Source organism: Anabrus simplex, chromosome 2 (assembly GCF_040414725.1).
Source record: "Anabrus simplex isolate iqAnaSimp1 chromosome 2, ASM4041472v1, whole genome shotgun sequence".
NCBI lineage: Eukaryota > Metazoa > Arthropoda > Insecta > Orthoptera > Tettigoniidae > Anabrus > Anabrus simplex.
Genome location: NC_090266.1, coordinates 395407872 through 395427815, shown reverse-complemented (window position 1 = coordinate 395427815; position 19944 = coordinate 395407872). Strand labels below are relative to the sequence as shown.

Here is a 19944-nt window from a genome sequence, read left to right as displayed (position 1 = left end):
TCGGCACCGAGTTCAGTTACTGGGTTCGTCATTGATATTGATGTGATTGATATGAGTCCCTGCGGTATGTGTTCTTAGCCACAGGTCTTACCAGGTAGACTTTACACACATGCTTAGAATATGGAGGTATTGGCCATAATGCCTACGCTACTGGATTTACGGTCGACCCACATACGGTTAGTACCGACTTGGTCCGACGGTCAAAATATTCCGAAGATATTTTTGTTCTGTTAGGAAAGGTTTCGGTTGAACTAGTCCGACGGGTAGTTGGCAGATAGAGGTAGGAATTCACGAATGGATTGCTAACCAAACCCCCACCCCTCAAAAACTGCCTCATTCCTCTAGACTCATTGTCAGTTATCAGGCAGTCTCAGTGCAGTGTAGTACTAGTAGACGTGTAAAATGTTTTCTATGTTAAGTGAGAGGGGCTTTAAGTTTTTAGTTCCTGAGGGATTTATAGCCCTATTAAAACAACGTGCGTGTTCTGACAGCTCGCATCACGTGGAGCCGAGCGAAGGAGCGGGAGCGCTGTGTTGCCACATGATCCGGCTTGAGTTACTACAACTACAGTACAATGAAAGTCTCTCGCTCTGTGCTAGGCGCTGCGGAAAATAAAATCCATGTACGGGAATCATGAAGGCGTTGAAATAAAATTAAATATTGTTGCTATTACTACAAAGTGGCTCAGCAATAATTTGCTCAGCTCAAACATCGTAAGACATACTCATAATTACCCACCTCAGAGGCTATTATCAGTCTATCTCCGGACAATAGATTTCATTTTTAGGTACATTTCAGCAGCTGAATGGCACTTTGACTGGCCTTCTGAACATACTGGATTCAAATCTGGGTGAGGATGGGAGAAATATCTAAGAGATTTTTTGTATACATAAAGAAGGGAAATCGCTCGGACCCTGTATTAGGCGTCGGCACAATTTAAGATGCCTGCTATAACTAAAATGCGAGTTGTGATAGTTAAAAGTCCATCTTTCACCTTATCGTTTCGAGCGCCTTTAAACTTGCGATCATTATTTATGGGACCTCTCTTTAGTGAATCCGAAGCAAAAGCACAGGTCGCGATTCTTAATTTCTAAAATCTCACATGCTTTGTCCAAAATTCAAAAAATCGAAGCCCGTCCATCCTAATGAGGAGGAAGCAAAGACGAAGAAAAAGAACAAGAAGAATGTATAATTATTATCTTAAGAAACGAAAAAATAAACATTGACATAATTTCGAAGGGTGCTGGTAACACCTATTATACTTAAATTCAACTATTAACTTTTCAAAGCATTTTCCAATTTTGCTGACTTAATGCTAAAACGAGAAAAACTGCATTAGGCCTACCAATTTTTGAGAAAAATCTGAAATTACATTTTATGAATATTATACAACAAACGCGCAAATAATTAGAATAAATTATAAAACTAACAGTAATTCACTTTTAAAGTATAATTATAACTATTTTTCAATATACAATGACCTCTTTGGTACTTTGTGTTAGAAACCTGTACAGAGAGGGAAATAATTTTCCCTCAGATATCCCAAAGGGCCATCAGTGGACTACATGAGCCAAAAAATACATAAACAGGTTAAAACATACTTTTACATTCATATGTATAGAGATTTTTGTACCAAATGAGGGAATATACGCAAGATTAATGCATTATTCTAATAATCTGCACACGTCTCTATGTAAAATTTACACTGCACTAAAATGCCAGTCTTGATAACTATACACTTATTATTAGCACTTAATAAAACGAACACAATAGCACTATACATATTTAGCTGGTTTAAAAAACACACTGCACAGATAATGATATCACTTAGAGCAGGCACTGTTATAGGTATAGTCCGGCCACATTGTGACGTACCTACTCTCGCACCACGGATATGTGCAGGGTCACCTTAATTTTAACATAAATAAATACTTGCTCTGCGCAACAGTTCAGTTTCTTAAATTTTATTTCATTCAATTTTTCTTTGGCTTCCGTAAGTTCAGAGTTCGTAAATACAATGACCTCTTTGGTACTTTGTGTTAGAAACCTGTACAGAGAGGGAAATAATTTTCCCTCAGATATCCCAAAGGGCCATCAGTGGACTACATGAGCCAAAGAATACATAAACAGGTTAAAACAGTAGTATTAGTAGTAGTAGCTCACTAATTGAACAATGACTTACCTGACTTTAACACTTCCTACAGTACTCCTTACATAAAGTTGAGTCGTAATTTCAATAGCAAAACCACCTTGGGTTACGTTCGTGGAGAGAATACACTGGGCGCCAGCCTTCAAACCTACGGATTGAAGACGATAGTCGATAATTAATAATAATAATAATAATAATAATAATAATAATAATAATAATAATAATAATAATAATAATAATAATAATAGGTAATGAGCCTCTAAATACTCCCAGAGGTGGGGTGATGAAACACTAACCATTAAGTACACTCTAACTTGGAAATTAAGGATCGTTAATAAGAATTTCTGCAATAACTAATTAAATAACTATTTATTAGGATGAAAAACGTGACGGCGTATTTACGAACTCTGAACTTACGGAAGCCAAAGAAAAATTGAATGAAATAAAATTTAATAAACTGAACTGTTGCGCAGAGACTTGAAGTAATTTATGCCATTAGCTCACCATTTGTAGACTCTGTTATCTGGATACGATCTATGTAGCAGCTGATGATTGATGGAACTCTCGTAGTAGTAGTAGTGGTAGTAGTAGTAGTAGTAGTAGTAGTAGTAGTAGTAGTAGCTCACACTAATTGAACAATGACTTACCTGACTTTAATACTTCCTACAGTACTCCTTACATAAAGTTGAGTCGTAATTTCAATAGCAAAACCACCTTGGGTTACGTTCGTGGAGAGAATACACTTGTATTCTTCCGTATTACAGCATTGTAGCGTAACTAAATACATAACAAAATTTCTCCTGTCCTATACCAGTAAAAAACCGGTCTCTCGTTGTCTTTAACTCTCGTCATTGAGATAATCAGCTCTCAATGAGAGTAATTTTGATTAGTGCTCTACCCAAATGTGACGTGAACCAAGTTAAGATCTTCAGCAGTTAAGACCTTCTCCGATGTCAAGACGTACAGCCCTCCTCCAATGTAATGATAGAATAGACTAGAACTCACCGATATACGCTCTCCAGCTCTTGTCGTTGATGTATATAGGCTCCAAAATCTTCCCCCATGTACCATACCACATGGTCCAGCAAGATCTGATGTACTAACCCTTCTCCCATCCATCGTTGTATTATCCATCATCTTGTTCCATAACGTCCATTCTACATAGGTTGAACTTTCCCGGGCAATCTAAATGTCATGTAGCAAACTTCTAAAAGTAGGAGTTAACAAGGCTATGGGAGGGGTAAGAACTCTTGCAAACTTCATGACGTCTTTTTCCTGGCAAAGGACTAAAATTAGCACGCTGAGTCCGGTCACCTGATCTCGGTTGCTGGAAATTTACTGCAAGCTATTAATATGAGTGATGTAATACGTTACTCAAGAATTCGTTCGTTCAGAATACGTTATAGCCGTGATACAAAGGAATGATAAGATGATGTGAAATAGATGACTAAAACCCTATATATAAACACAATAATAAAAAATGACCTACCTCTAATTAAATATGCACATTTTTCCAATTAATTACACAGTTGGATAATTTTGTATAAGCTGTGATGTTCCAAACATCACAATATTGGCTACGGTATACCAATCGGCAACGTAGAACTTGGACCGGCCCCCTCACGGAGCTTTAAGACAGAAAGGGTAGGAAGTGGGAGAGAGCTTATCTAGCTGCGATTGGCTTAAACGGGAGGCGTGTACTGGTTGCCATAGTAACTGCCATCCCTTACTACTACGCAAGGAGCTGTCAGAACACGCACGTTGTTTTAATAGCACTATAAATATTCAAAAGGTGACAAGACACAATCGTGTCAAATGTGGCGATCCTAATCTAACCTAAAGGTCAAGGCCAAAAGGCCACTACCTATATTTACTACATTTTCCTGTGTCATTTTATTGGGACAGTTGGTATAGTTTATGAGCAGACGATAAGACTTCTTCGATCCTTCGTTTTGATATTTTAGCATCGGACCTGTTCGATCACACCCCCTTTACTAATCGTTGGAGCAGCATTGGACCAACTCAACAACACCCGATCCCTACTTTCCTCATCCCTTCCCAACAAAACAAAGCTATCCCCACACAAGGTGTGAACGTTAAAAAAAAATATCGCCAATTTGAGCACCAAGAAGTTCATATCGGTAGGTTCCATGCCTGACCACCTGTTGCCCCAGGAATCACCCTGATACTCATTTCTGTTGTTGGCTGAGTAAACCTCAGAGCCATGGACTTTCATAGAAATGTTGGATTCATTTCAAATACACTTCCTGACTGGGAATTGAGCCATGTCATTCGAATGAAGAAAGTACACATGTAGCGACTCAGATAGGCAGGTACACATCAGTTTCTCTCGGGCCAAAGACTGCCATAGTTTAGTAGCGTTTTACTTAACTAAGAATTAGTACTTTCCCTACGCATATCAATATCTCTACAAGTTTTTTAGTTACCCCCAGTACAATGTTGTATTTTACATCACCTCCCCCACTGTCTCCTACAGTTAACAGGTACACTTCAAGGAACTGATGTGTGTTCACGCAAACAATTTACGATTCATCTATGTAATCACGTGAGTCGTGAGCGACTTTTCCATGAGTGTTCCTTAGAATCCTACATGCACTTTTCCATATAGTTCTCTTACATGTCTAGCACAGAGGTCATTAAATTCCGAAACGGAATGACAATTAAGTGACATTCTTTCATGTAATCTGCACATGACGGACCTCGGTCAAATACCAGGTGTATGCATACGGTTTTTTTCTGGTTTTATGGTAAAGAAAACGCATAATTTTCAACGGAAATTCATTTTTTGTTTACTCAAAATATTGGCCATCGGCTTCTACACACTTCGCCCATCTTTCAGGTAAGTTATTAATAACATACCAGGAAAACTGCTTGTCTTTCGCGGCAAACCATTCGTCGAGCCATGTTCTAACTTCCTCGAAATTGCTGAAGTGCTGCTCTGCAAGCGCGTGCCCCACTGATGCGAAGAGGTATTAGATAGCGCCAGGTCAGGGCAGTACGGCGGGTGCGGCATATTGTCCCATCCCAGCGATTTCAAGGTGTTTTTCACTGGTCTTGCTGTCTGAGTCGGCGCCTCGTCGTGAAACAAAATCACTTTGCCATGTCTTATGACCAATTCCGTTCGTCCTTCGATCAATGCGTGATTTAAAATAATAATTTGTTGGCTATAGCATTGTGCATTAACGATTTCGACAGGCTTCAAGAGTTCATGATACACAATACCGCTCTGGTCCCACCAGACGACGGAGCGATTTGACCTTGGTGATGAAGGACCAGCTTCGCCAGGTGAAAGCCACGAGTTTCTCCGCTTCGGGTTTTCAAAATAAATCAATTTTTCGTCACCCGTCACAATTCGGTACAGAAATGATATTCTTTCGTGGCGTTGAAGCAGCATTTCACGAGTGACTTTGCGGTTTTCCATTTGCGGGTTCATTCAAATCGTGTGGACCCGTTTACCGAGTTTATTGATCTCCATTGCTCATAAACGTCCGCTGATTGTTTTTTGTGGCATATTTAATGCTTGTGCCAATTGCTGTTGAGTTTGTGCCCAGAGCGCGCACTGTCTTTCACATTAAAATCACCACGTTTAATTTGTCGAAATCATGTCTCACATGTTCTGATCGATGGAGCGTATTCACCATATGTTTCTACCAGCAAACGATGATTTTCCACCGCCTGTTTCTTTGGATTAAAGAAGAAGAAAAGAAATACTTGCCGCAAATGTTCTTTTTCAGGCACAAACGTCGACATGATCACTGAACGATAGGCTACAACACAGACGCTAGTGTTTGGCGAACTCAAGTTGTGTGTGTTAGTATGTTAACGTCAGACGAGCTAACTGATGTATGTGTCAAATTCATACGCTGCGTACAGTTTACTGCCGCTATCCCTTAGTGAAACCAGAAAAGAGATGCATACACCTGGTATATACAGAAGTTTTCACAATTCCTCAGTAATATTCCCTCGTCTGTGCTACTTACAATGCGCATTGTCGTACTGATTAATTTATCTTAAGACGTGTGTATCCACGTCTTCTGCTACCCCTGTGCAGGATCCAGTATTTGGTGGACCCATGTATAATGGTGTGAGATAAATTTATTTTGAGATCTGAAGTAAAGAATTCTTCGCTGTTCGGGCAAAAAGCCATATCTCGCAATGTCCTTCCTATCCATTATTTGACTTGAGAATGGCCACGCCTCCCAGCCATATATCGATACGCAGTCCATCAGAACAATTTTCGTTGTGGTCATTTTCGTATGCTGACGTCTAGAGGAAAGTACACCTTAAATAAATTATTCCATAGGAGTTCGTAAATCAATCGTGCAAATTTACATTCCTAGAGTGCGGTACGGTAAGGTTCATTTCTCTTTGCACGTAGACATAGGAAAATGAACACAACGAATATTGTTCTAATATCCACATATCCATATGTGGCTGCGAGGCGTGACCAGTCTTAAGATAAATAATGGATAGGAAGAGCACAGGTAGATATGACATTTTGACCGAACAGTGACGAATTATTCGAAGCCTGTGTTTCCCAAGTACTTAGATTATCAGAAGCCATAATTTTCAATGTTTCCAAGTACAGTAGTAAGATTGGTGGAAGCCATCATTTTCATTGTTACGTAGTTACAGTTGAAATACTTGGACAATTCATTCGAGGATCGAGAAGGTAGTGACTGATGATGTTCGCGAGTAATTATCTTGCTCAAGATTTGCTATATAACAGTGGTTCGTAATCGTTACATTAGTGTAAGAATGATCGGAAGTAAATATTAAAAGATCACCTACTACATTTTTGTAAGTAAGATACCTGACATTATATTCGTGGTCTTTGTGAGGAGTGTAGAACTATACAGATAACCTGAATCCCTTTGTTGACCCACTCAAAATGGCCACCTCTGTTGATAGAGGTCGGCATCTATCGAATTCATTGAATGAAAAAATCAATGATATTTCTCCTCAACAGACACCAAGTAAGCCAACAAATAATAACACCACCGTAAATAACCCTCCACATCCTAACAGCGCATCAGGTAACCAAATGACAACCGTCACAAGTAGGCCTAGTAACGAACGTAATTCAAGCTTAAGCTATTCTGCTGCAATACAGTCGTACCCCTCCAAGGAACAAGCTATTGTAATCGAATCTCATGATGGGATCAGTATCAAGCATTATGTGCTAGCTATAGGTAAACTTACAACCCCTAGCAACATTCGGTTTGTTTCACGTATATCGAACGGAAGGATATGCATCTTTCTCTCTAGTAAGAAAAATGTTGAAGATCTGATATTGACAAATTCTAAGATCTTAATAAACAATGTATCACTGGAAATACGACCCCTTCTAACAAAAAACAAGCGTATTATATTATCCAACGTCTGTCCTGTGATCCCAAACTATGTTATTGAAGAGGAATTGTTAAAACTCGGTGTGAAAATCATGTCCAGGATTACCCCAATCAGAGCAGGTTTGTCAATTCCACGATTCTCCCACATTTTAAGCTTTTGATGACAAATGTACATTCAAAATGAAGACTTTGATAAATTCCCGAATCCCTTCATCTCTAATACAATTGTACAAACTACTGGATTATCTATCATCCGACTCACCCACTTGTTTTCTTTGCCATACCGAAGGACATCTGGCCAAAGATTGTCCTAACAACGTATCACTTCCAAAAGATGAATCCTCTTCGAATCATTTTCCTCAGCTCCATTAGATTTCACAAAAGCTACAGGTCGAAAACCCCAAAACAGACATCGGTACTTCTAGCTCTCTCCCAAAAGATAGGCCTATTCAAGAAGTCACTTCACTGACCAAACCTGACTTAGCACTTAGCCAAGTCTGTAATGATCCTCCCTCCTCCAGAATTCAAATTGAGAGAGAAATTGCAGCACCTATGGAAACACACGCCACCCCTACAACAGCGAATTTTACTGGATGTAAAAGGCCAATTTCACTAGCTAGTAGTGAAACAACTAATCCAAATCTTATTGATAGCAACAAATCCATACTGGCCCCTCCTGAACAAATCGAAAACCGTAGGACAAATCACACTTCCAAGAAACCCAAGACAGACACGCAAAAATCAATAAGTGATATGATCCTGCCAGTAAAACAAGTTCTGGAAGCCGACCCATCAATATTCCCCCTCAGCTACCTACAGCTCCAATCCTTCTTTGAAAATACAGTTGGTGCCAAGGACATATCAGCAATTGCTTCAAACTACACACAAGACATAGAAGGTCTTTCTAAAGCCCTTTAAAAACACTATCCTTACTATACCGATAAAATCATAAAGAACAAAGGCACTCGAATAGTAAAAAAACTACTGAAATCCGCCAGTCAAAGTGAAGACCCAACGCATATCAATGTAACGCCAGACTATTCCAGTGACGACAATTCCCTCCCAGTATAACAATGGAGATAAACCTCGTACTGCTTTTGATCATTATTATGACAACATTACTACAATGGAATCTTCACAGTTATCGATCACAGTTAGAATATCTACAACTCTACAATTGTAAGGATGCCAACATCGAAGTTAGATAGTCTCTGCATAGTCACTTTTGGTCAGAACGGACTATCAACGTGGGAATTTGCCATACGTTATGATGTGAATCATATATGAATAACGATAGTGCTGAGGGCTCATATGGCACGAGTCAATCTAGGGTAGCAACTGTAGCTGATGGCCACTATTTGTGACCTTAGATTCGTTGGAAAATGGAGACAATGCTATTATTCTGAATAATGATTACTTGGAGGCTACGGACCATCGTGTGTCTACCCAAACCGTAACAAACTGGTTACATGTTGACACTCCTTACCTCGACGACCATTGATAGACCCGCTCTTGCAACTCGACATCATAGGGTATGTTACTAAACAATGTTGAGCACTGGCGCAGGGGTTGCCGACGCATGTCACAAATGCCTTCTTTATGACGATCATCGGCGAGTAGTTTATAGAGAATAGAAATCCTGTACCTCCGTAGACACAGCGATTATTACAATGTTATGTTCAGTCATGGCTTGGGATAGTATTACATGGGGTCAGCGTCTGACTTCTTGACGTTCACGGCTTTCTCAAGGATTGGAAATAGCAGGATAACAGTATCTAATCAACTATGAAATCGCATCGTGGCTGTTTGAATAATAATTAATTACAACGGATGAAAATTTCCACGCCCTTGAAGGTAGCCATTTGACAATTTCTCTGACCAAGGTCAATATCGTCTCACAAGGGAGATCTCGTTACTCTACGAGCGTGCCTGGGATCGATTAAAACAAGCTAATATTAAACGACCTGATAGGCTACGAAGTCTGAAGCACAGACAAGTAATTGCCATTAACAATTCAGACAAATTGGAATAACAGTGGCTTGGAGGGTCCGTAGATATTATGCCAAGAAGGATAAAAGCCTGCGTCGCTGCAATGTGATGTGTTACTGGTTATTACTCATGCTGAGATTGACAATAGCAGCTGCGACACTAAGCAAAATTCAGAGGTCATTGCTGATTAAATTAGTATTCTATTCATATGATAGGAGATGTACAATTGCTCTTTCCAGTCGTGTAAGTCGGTATAGATGGATCACCCATAACATACAGCTTTAGGATGACGACGACTTATGATGCAACTATTGATTCCCGTCGTAGTCGATGAGAGGTTATTTCTGAATATTAGTAGTTTCTCGTGGTCTCCTTCTCGTAGTTGGTATTCAATTCATTTGACTTCCTTCACCTTGTACGAGTAGATAATTAAATAAACATTATTTATTTTTTAAAGGAACTTACTGCTATTGTTGAAAAGAATTTCATATTGTTAAATTCACCGTAATTGGAAACAGATTAAGAACATGATTATATATGCCAAGCTGATACTGTTGCTAAATCATTCTTGTGCCCGATTCAGACCCTTTAGACATGGGGTAGTATGTTGAAAGAAACCAGTTTATAGCGAGAAGAAGTGTACCCTAGGCTTAAAACCTTGATCGTGTCCTAACTTGAGCGTCGGGGTTCCATTAACACCCCATTCAAATTGGGAAGGGGACATTAAAAGAGAAAACTGCGAGAATAGGAGGATAAGTAATAATTCAAATTGAAACAAATTATTCATAATTCATTTTACAACTTTTTGTCCAGTAACAGTCTTCAATGTAAGAATAGTTTTGTGACAAGAGAGCACTGAAAGACTGAACATGCGACCAGCTGTATTCTACACAGTCACCTTACCCAACCTACACTCTATAGAACTTGTACAAACTTCCACCTTAGCAATGCTTTGGAATTGCACTTGTATGTAGGTGTCTCTGAGTGAAGACAGCTTTGATATCAAGACGACATACCATTCACTCCCAACCTAGTCCATGACTGGAATTCAAGGAATTCACGCTGCTGGCTTTTCATCTTACTTAGTGTTATAATGAACATCTCTGTTAGAGATACTCTGAAGTATTCTCCAAGAAAAAAGATATAAGAAATAAAATTAAGGATATCGTCTCTAGACCTCTTCCGGGCACAAGGAAACTATAAGTTGAAAGAGAAACAATGTACCTACTAGTACCAAGAGTGAAGAAACTATTTGCAATGCTGCTACTTGGCATTTTAATTCTAGGACAAATATTTCAAATTAAAGATGTATAGTCGCCCAAAAACCTTGAACGCATGGTGTTGTATGTTCCTCGCATTCTATGTTTTATCAGACGTACTTTTAATTACGATCAAAATGTATTTCAAATTTCATGTAGATACAAACACTGTGGGTAACCACATCAAACATTATATCCATAGGTTCAATTTTTTTTCTGCGCTCATTCTTTTTTTTAAGTTACTGTACTATAGACACGAAGCAGCTTTTTTTAACAATTGAATAATCCCAATTTTTACCGTCTAGTGCGTAATGTATGGCTGACAGCAGCCTCATAGTATCACGCATGCCATGTTTTCACCATGTAGCATTCCATTTCACTCAGTGGTATTATGGAATAATACTGTGTTTTTCCACGTTTCTACCATGAATATTATGCACAGTGTTTCTGTTTTACAGCCACTGATCCACTTCTGACCGAATCACCGTTGCAGCGACCTGAGGTCTTGATGCCTGCCCGCGAAGATTCCACGGATCCCATGCACCGTCACTCTGCTGTGCTGACCACATTCGTAAGGAATTTTCTAATGTTAATTCTAGGACAAATATTTAAAATTAAAGATGTATAGTCGCCCAAAATCCTTGAACGCATGGTGTTGTATGTTCCTCGCATTCTATGTTTTAACAGACGTACTTTTAATTACGATTAAAATATATTTCAAATTTCAGGTAGATACAAACACTGTGGGTAACCACATCAAACATTATATCCATAGGTTCAATTTTTTTCTGCGATCATTCTTTTTTTTAAGTTACTGTACGTAAGTAAATTTCTTATAATGCATCTTTAATACCATTGCACAATGTCTAATGATTCTTAGAAATGTTCTACCACTTAAATTATTTTCGTTTCCCTGGCACATTTTGAACATACTTCCTCCTCTTCTTCTTCTTCTTCTTTTCTTCTTCTTCTTTTACTTCTTCGTGGCTCTTTCCCAATTTCCTGGGTTCCGAACTTTGTGTGAACTTAGCACAGTTTTACGCCAAAATGCATTTTCTGACAGCATCCCTACGTGGAGGAAAGTATTCACTATTGCGCATTTCTGTGGTTTGTAACGTGATGTATATAAATGAAGAAAAATCAAACTCAAAATCAAATCTTCATAATTAGTCAGTAAAATGTCACATTATCTCCAAGAAATATTCTTTGGTGATGGTGAATTCTGGCATACACGGAAACTTTTAATTTGCTTTTATATGACATACGAAAAATGTTAGTTACAGTATTATTGTTCTGAACCGACGATTGATTAATGTAATAAATATCTCTGGCGTAGATACACAGAACCTATGCTCCAATAATAAGGTGTGGGAAGTAATCGAGGAGATCATTTCTAGAAGACCTCTTCCAGATACAAGGAAACACAAACTTGAAAGAGGACAATGTACACAGTAGTAGAAAGAGCAAGAAGTGTACGTGGAAAAGTGCTACTAAGCAATCAAAGATTGACTGTGACGCCAAGGGAGGCGTTTTGCTGTTGTGCCTTATCACACCAGTTGCCGGATATTATGTTGTCCAATTTCAGTCTTCCTCTATAAAAACCTTACAATGCAAATTCACTGGGTTTATGCAATTCTGCCCCAGTGCTTTTCAACGAACTCACAGTCATCAATCAAAAATATGAATCTTACTGTATTCCTTGATTAAATATTTTACCATATGGAACAGGTAGAATCAGTTTGTTTGTTTCTTTATAACCCAAAGTATAATTTCATTTTATTGGAAATTTGCGCAATAAAAATATCTGTCACATGAATACAAATAAGACAACTATTTTAATGTAGTATACTGATGTAATGTATAGTAAATCATAGAGTCAATGTTGTCCTTTCCGTTCCTACATTTGGCTGTTGGAATAACCTTCCTTGTTTGGTTACTTCGAGAGTTTATATTACCTCAGTGTGCTGTCTATAGTATTGACATTTCTTTAAGTTTCTGAATTCGTTTGGTTATAAACTTAAACTATTTCTGCATACACTAACAGTATTCATTTTTATTTACTGTATTTATTGATGACACAAATTTTGTACTGAAGTATCCTCAATTTATAACAGACGTTATGAATGAATGGTCTCAACCTACAGTTACGGAACTCCAGCAGCTGAGGAAAGAACATTCTACCTGTCGGGTCCTTAAACATTTCACGTGCAATTTAACAAGGTGTATGAATAAGTCTTTCCCGGTACCACTCAGAGATGGCGCCAGCGAACAGTACGCAGCGTATGAATTTGACACATACGTCAACATACGTCAGTTTGTTCGTCTACCAACACATCCAAGTTGAGTCCGCCAAACACTAGCGTCTGTGTTGTATCGTTCAGTGATCATGTCGATGTTAGTGCCTGAAAAAAAACAATTGTGGCACACATTGCTTTTCTTATTTGATCAAAAGGAGAATGCCATGGAAAATCGTCGTTTGCTGGTAGAAACAAACGGTGAACACGCTCCTTTGATTAGAACATGTAAGACATGTTTTTGACCATTTAATCGTGGAGATTTCAATGCTTTGTATCTGGTGGCACCAGAGCAGTATTGTGTATTATGAACCCTTGAAGCCCGGCGAAACCGTTAATTCACAGCGCTATCGCCAACAAATTATTAATTTAAATCACGCATTGATCGAAAGACGACCGCAATGAGACATAAGATATGGCAAAGTGATTTTGTTACAAACTATGCGCCGTCTCAGACAGCAAACCAGTGAAAGACACCTTGAAATCACTTCGATGTGACATCCTGCCGCACACGCCGTACTGCCCCGACCTGGCGCCATCTATTACCTCTTCGCATCAATGGGGTACGCGCTCGCAGAACAGCACTTCAGCAATTTCGACGAAGTTTTAAAATAGCTGGACGAATGGTTTGCCGCAAAAGACAAGCAGTTTTTCTGGCATGGTATTCATAACTTACCTGAAAGACTGTCGAAGTGTGTAGAAGCTGATTGCCAATATTTTGAATAAACAAAAGATGAATTTCCCTACAAAATTACGTGTTTTCTTTACCACAAAACCCGGCAAAGACTTGCATACACCTGGTAATTACATTAGGAATAATAATAATAATAACTAAAACATTGAAAACAACACTAATAATCTATATTCTAATTACCACTGCTATTCCGTTCTTCCTTGTAGTATGAATAACAGATTTATAGCCCATACCTAACTATTTAGCCTTAGTCTGCCCTGCATGTATTTCATGATTTTACAATTTTCTTGTGTATACTAAATTACTAATGGTAACTTACTGAGATTACTATGCTCAGTCCATTTTTTGTTTATCATTCTGATGATTCTATAACAATTCTCATCCTGAAATAACACGTGTCGTCCATTACACTTCACAAATTTCCTTCTAATCGGTAGATTTTCTTTACAAGATCTCGGTAAATGAAATTCTTCCCTATTATCACCATAGAGAAGCCATCTTACTGCATCCTTTTCCCCGTACTATCCTTTTTTTATAGGTTCACATCATCCGCCAAATTTGACCTCGGGTTCCTCTTCTACTAACATTCGCAATAGTTATGTTCACACCATGACTTACCCCATTGGATTCTGGGAGGGCAACCCTGCTCCTGCATTCGGGCACTAACTACTGCCTTTGAATATCCCGAGGTCGTTACAACAAATTAATTTCATTTTTTGTTCCGTATTGACAAATTTTCATTAAATGACTACTCATTACAACTGAATAGTTGACTGTAGTATTGAATAGGTGGTCGTATGTTGAACAAAGTTCACTTTGTAGGAAAATATTTGATTATAAATATCCTTAAATCATATAATAATTGCTTACACAACAATATCTGAACACTCTCGAAGTCCTTCTCCCAATAATTTCCGAATCCGAACTCCTCTATATTCTACCAGAACATCTGCAGTTTTCGCTCGTGTATTATTCATGCTCAAGTGGTGTTCTACATGTTAAAGGTTAGCCTTCTGACTTAAAGGAAAGTTATTCTATCTTCTTGTCCTAGGAATGACTATCACAGGTATTTTCTCCTCAAGAGGACTCCAGAGAACACATTATATCTGTTTACGTACTGGAACTTTTAAGAAAGCTATTCGTTATTTGAATCATGGGATACTATTTTGGTATAGAAATGTAACTTGTATTTTAAAACTTTTTTTAAGTATATACGGTTACGAAGTGGAGAAATCTGTACAGAAATGCTGTATAAAAATGGTAACATGCTCCTTTCCTTTCTTTTAGATGTCGTCGGGTCTGAAGTCACCTGAATACCCACCAAGTCCTCCAGGATCCCCACCACCTCTTCTTCCCAGCAGGAGCAGACCTGTGGCAACATCTGTAGCAGACAAGGCACCTTCAAGCGCTCCCAGCACTGCCTACACTCTGAACGGTTCTCTGCGGAAAGAACACATCATCTCGGATACAATACCTGGCCCGGAAAGCTGCGTATGAATAAGCCCAAAATTTCATGTTCACACAGGGTAATGTTATAAGATCAAATGATGCGGGTTCGTCGACGACAACAAGAAAATTTGGCCCCAAAATTAAAAGGGAAATCAAAATTATATTTCCATGGATATAGTACTCATATTTTGTTCCTGATGGAGTTATCTTATATTCAATGAACATTCCCTTTCTGTCTGTAACAAATAGCTAAACTTTATAGATCATTATGGCAAATGTTGGCAGAGTTCATTTCTTTCTTTGGACATGTTCCTTCATACCTGTTCTGGACATATAAATAAAGTGACTCCACCTGAATTCTTAATGTCTGTGCAGGAGACGCTGTGCAATGGCCTTTATGTGGACATATTTGTGCACCATATTTTTCCTTGTGGAGACATTTTGGCTGGTAGTATTTCAACCATAATATGCTCTTTTAAATCAAATATGAATTAAAAAAGTGAAGGCATAAACTGTACTGATGTAAATCAGGGGCCAAAACCGTGATAATAGGTTAACCAAATGAACATATGTGTGTGTGACAGGTGTTGGATCATGTGACTTTAAGTGTGTCAATTATCAAACGTGCTCTAGCAACAACTCAACATGATGCTTATTGGTAAATGATCATGTAAAGAAAAAAGCAACACGTATACAATTGGCGTTCTAACTAAATGATTAAATGTACGCTCTGTATAAAAACAATAAAATAAGGGTGGCAATTTGCTCTAATGATCATTCTGTTTCTTTCCTTTCCTTTTCTCCTCTTCCCTAAGTGGGATAATAACACTTACTCCTTGAAGTAGCTACTTAGAATAATGTGCAGAGTTACTGCAATTCCAGTGGCAATGTTCTGATTATGGGGACTTGTTTGAAACACTTTCCTACACTCATCGAACAAAAATGTTCGTAAGGTAAGTGAAAGTATGGAGCAAAGCTTCCTTCTGCTTCTTTCACCATTGCATAACAGGAGTAGCGAGGCTCATTCTTTCGGACGTAGATACGCTCGCTCAGAAATATCAAGTATCAAGTCACGTAAATTATTGCGTAACGATCAGGAAGAGCACTTCTTCAAAACAGTTGTAAAAAAACATGATTATAAACTTATTACGACAAATAGTTTGTTACACAAACATTATCTAGAAACGAATTTCATAATAGTTCTAGATTCCGAACAGGACAATAATGTAAAAAAAATTTGCCTTAAAAATAAATCTCCGAGTAAGGAATGTTTAATATCCTACCAACTGGTCTTCTACCCATATTTTCTGCTTTCAAAATGGGTAGGTGGGAGGTATTCTTCGTACACTTACAACCTTAAGTTTTTCGAGGACAGTCAACTACAAGTCATTTGTACGGAGCAGTATTCCAAACACTTCATTTTAGTCAGAAGCTTGTGACGATATCTCGAAGCTACAGTGTCATGTGTCTGGTGAAAATTAAATGGCGTATGGCTTTTAGTGCCGGAAGTGTCCGAGGACAAGTTCGGCTCGCCAGATGCAGGTCTTTTGATTTGACTCCCGTAGGCGACCTGCGCGTCGTGATGAGGATGAAATGATGATGAAGACGACACATACACCCAGCCCACGTGCCAGCGAAATTAACCAGTGTTGGTTAAAATTCCCGACTCTGCCGGGAATAGAACTCGGGACCCCTGTGACCAAAGGCCAGCACGCTAACCATTTAGCCATCGAGCCGAGCATGTGTCTGGTAACAGCTGAGAAGAAGAGGACTCGCCATTATATTTGAGTGATTAAGTTCACTCCATGATATAACTGACGTAACCTTTCATAAATTTAATAATAATAATAATAATAATAATAATAATAATAATAATAATAATAATAATAATAATAATAATATCCGCCAGTGCCGGTCCCAAGCCCGGGGCTTCATCTCGCAAGTGATGAGGAAGGAGGAGGGGGAGGAGTAACACCTCGTAAAAAAACCAGGGTTCATCTGGCTCCGGATGATAGCACCCTGTAAGGGCCCCTGTCTGGGTTACAGACGAAGAAGGCGATCAACAGCTTTCACAGAAATAGAATACCCTCAATAACCTCAATGGTGTTGAAAGTGAAGAATAATCTATCCCCGACAGTTGAGCTACAATCCAGATACATCTGCTGGAAAGGAGCAACCCTAAGGCTTACAACTTTAGTGGTATCATGAGCTGACCCTGGTCGGCTCCCCCAACAACTCCCATTAACTCGCATGATGGAAACATTTCTTACGGAAACTACTCCAGGTGGCAGCCTCAAGAGGAAATCCACCACTGCTACAAGCAGTGCATTTGGGCCATCGGATTCTGGAGAGCCCAAACCACCATGCATAGATGAGTCGGAGCATCTAGGAAACCCATTGCCATCAGACACATCCAGACTGAACACAACAAAATTAAAACCTAAACGGAAACACTTTTTTGGCACGCTGAACATAAATTCACTCCTAAAAACAGGAAAACTTAAACAACTTACAGACGTAATGGACCAGCAAAATATTCTGATCATGGCACTTCAAGAAACAAGATTCATGGATGACATCGCGATGGAATCAAGCAACTATAGAATCCTGAAAGGCAAGGTTGGCATAAGGATCATGAATAATATGCCACACTTAGGAACAGCATTTGTAATCAATAAAAAGATTCTAAATTCGGTTATAGACTTCCAGTCTCCAAATGGAAGGCTCTCACTACTAACCATTAAGTGTGCAAAGAAAATATACACCCTCATTAATGCTCATGCGCCAATTAATGACGACAATCGAACTAACCCACAAAAGGTAGATGATTTTTGGGAAGAATTAGAATTGGTGACATCAGAAATTCCTGATAATCATGTGAAAATACTACCTGGGGATTTCAACGCACAGGTAGGACGAGAAAAAGTCTACAAGAGAATAGTGGGGGATTTCCCAGCTCATAGAAGAACCAACAGAAATGGGCAAAGACTTATAGAGTTCTGTAGGAACTTTAATTTGAAACTGATGTCCATTCATTTCAAGAAGCTTCCTAGGAAACAAACGACGTGGGCATCACCAAACAAACTATTAGGAGAATATCAAATTGATCACGTTGCAATCTCCCATAGAAGTCAAAAAGAAATCATGAATGTTAAAGTTAAGAAAGGAGCCAACATAGACACAGATCACTATTTAACAATCATCAAGATAAAGTTTATTCCCAGCAGCAAGAAGAAACGCACAAACAACAGAGTACTAAGATTCGACGCTCAAAAGCTGAAACAGAACAGCAACAAGTACCAAGAACTGACGAACATTGAAACAACTGAATGGAAGCAAATGCAGCAGACCATGATAGGAGCAGCCAAAGAAACAGCATTACTCAATAAAACACGAAAACATCCATGGTGGAATGAAAGATGTGAACAGGCAATATCACTCAGACTACAAAGATGGAAGAAGTGGTACTCATCAAAGAAAGAGGAAGATTACAACAGCTTCAAAGAACAAAGAAAATCAACAGCAAAAATCATAAGAGGAGAAAAAAGAAAATTTGCGAAAGAACAACTGGCTGCAATAGAACAAAACGTCCAAAAGAATAACACGAGGGACTTTTACAAGACATTTAAGAGGAGTCTTTCTAAATACCAACCACCGAGCTTGTGTTTCAAGAAAGAGGATGGCACCATCGCAACAAACAATGAAGAAAATTGCCAACTGTTAGCAGAATACTTTAAACAGCTACTTAACTGCCCAGTTCCAGAGGAGAAGCTCGCCACAGAACATACTCAACAGAACCCAGACTCCACACCGCCAGATGAAACAGAAATCACAAATCTAATCAAGAAGCTTAAGAACAACAAAGCAGCTGGTGAAGACTCAATAACGAGTGAACTATGGAAGCATGTGAGCCCCCAAATGATCAAGAACCTATGCCAGTTAATGCAAGAAATCTGGAACACTTGTAAGATTCCTGATGATTGGAAATTAGCCTTAATACACCCACTACACAAGAAAGGGGACAGAACAGATGTCAGCAATTACAGAGGCATCTCACTCCTTCAAGAGACATACAAGATACTATCTATGGCATTGCTATCAAGGTTAGAACAACAAGTTGAACACAAAATTGGCGAATACCAGGGAGGCTTTCGGAAGGGACGATCATGTATGGAACAAATTTGGAACCTTAAGACAATACTGAAGGACAGAGTTGCCAGGGGCAAGAAGTATGTAGCAGTTTTTGTTGACTTTCAAAAAGCATATGATTCAGTTGATAGGAGCACATTGTTTAACATCCTTAGAGAAATGGGTACAGATAACAAGACATTACAACTAATAAAGGAGACCTTAACAAACACATATTCAAAGGTTAAGTTTATGGGAGAGATATCTGAACCCTTTGAAATCAAGACAGGTGTAAGGCAAGGAGATTGCCTATCCCCACTGCTGTTCAATTGTGTCCTGGATAAAGTCATCAAAGAATGGGAAAAAGAACTCGCAGAAAAAGGCATTAAAGACCAAATAAGGATAGGATACAAGAAAGAGAACATCACTATCAACTGCTTAGCATTTGCTGACGATCTTGTACTGTTATCAGAAAATATTGAATCGGCGATAATACAAGTTAACACTTTAAAAGAGGTAGCAATGAAAACTGGTCTGCAGATATCATTTGAAAAGACACATTTCATGACCAACATTAAAGAAGCCCCAAGATACATAGTAACAACAAACA

General features: G+C 38.7%; 1 protein-coding gene across 1 annotated transcript in view; it reads left to right on the top strand.

The window, feature by feature from the left end:
- LOC136864162 (uncharacterized) overlaps positions 1–15888 on the top strand; it is a 1211188-nt gene extending 1195300 nt beyond the window's left edge. Inside the window, exons 9-10 of the mRNA XM_067140810.2 lie at positions 11228–11340; positions 15045–15888. Coding sequence (XP_066996911.2) covers positions 11228–11340; positions 15045–15254 — 323 coding nt within the window. The 3' untranslated portion in view covers positions 15255–15888. The remainder of the gene's footprint in view (positions 1–11227; positions 11341–15044) is intronic.
- Positions 15889–19944: the final 4056 nt, after the last annotated feature.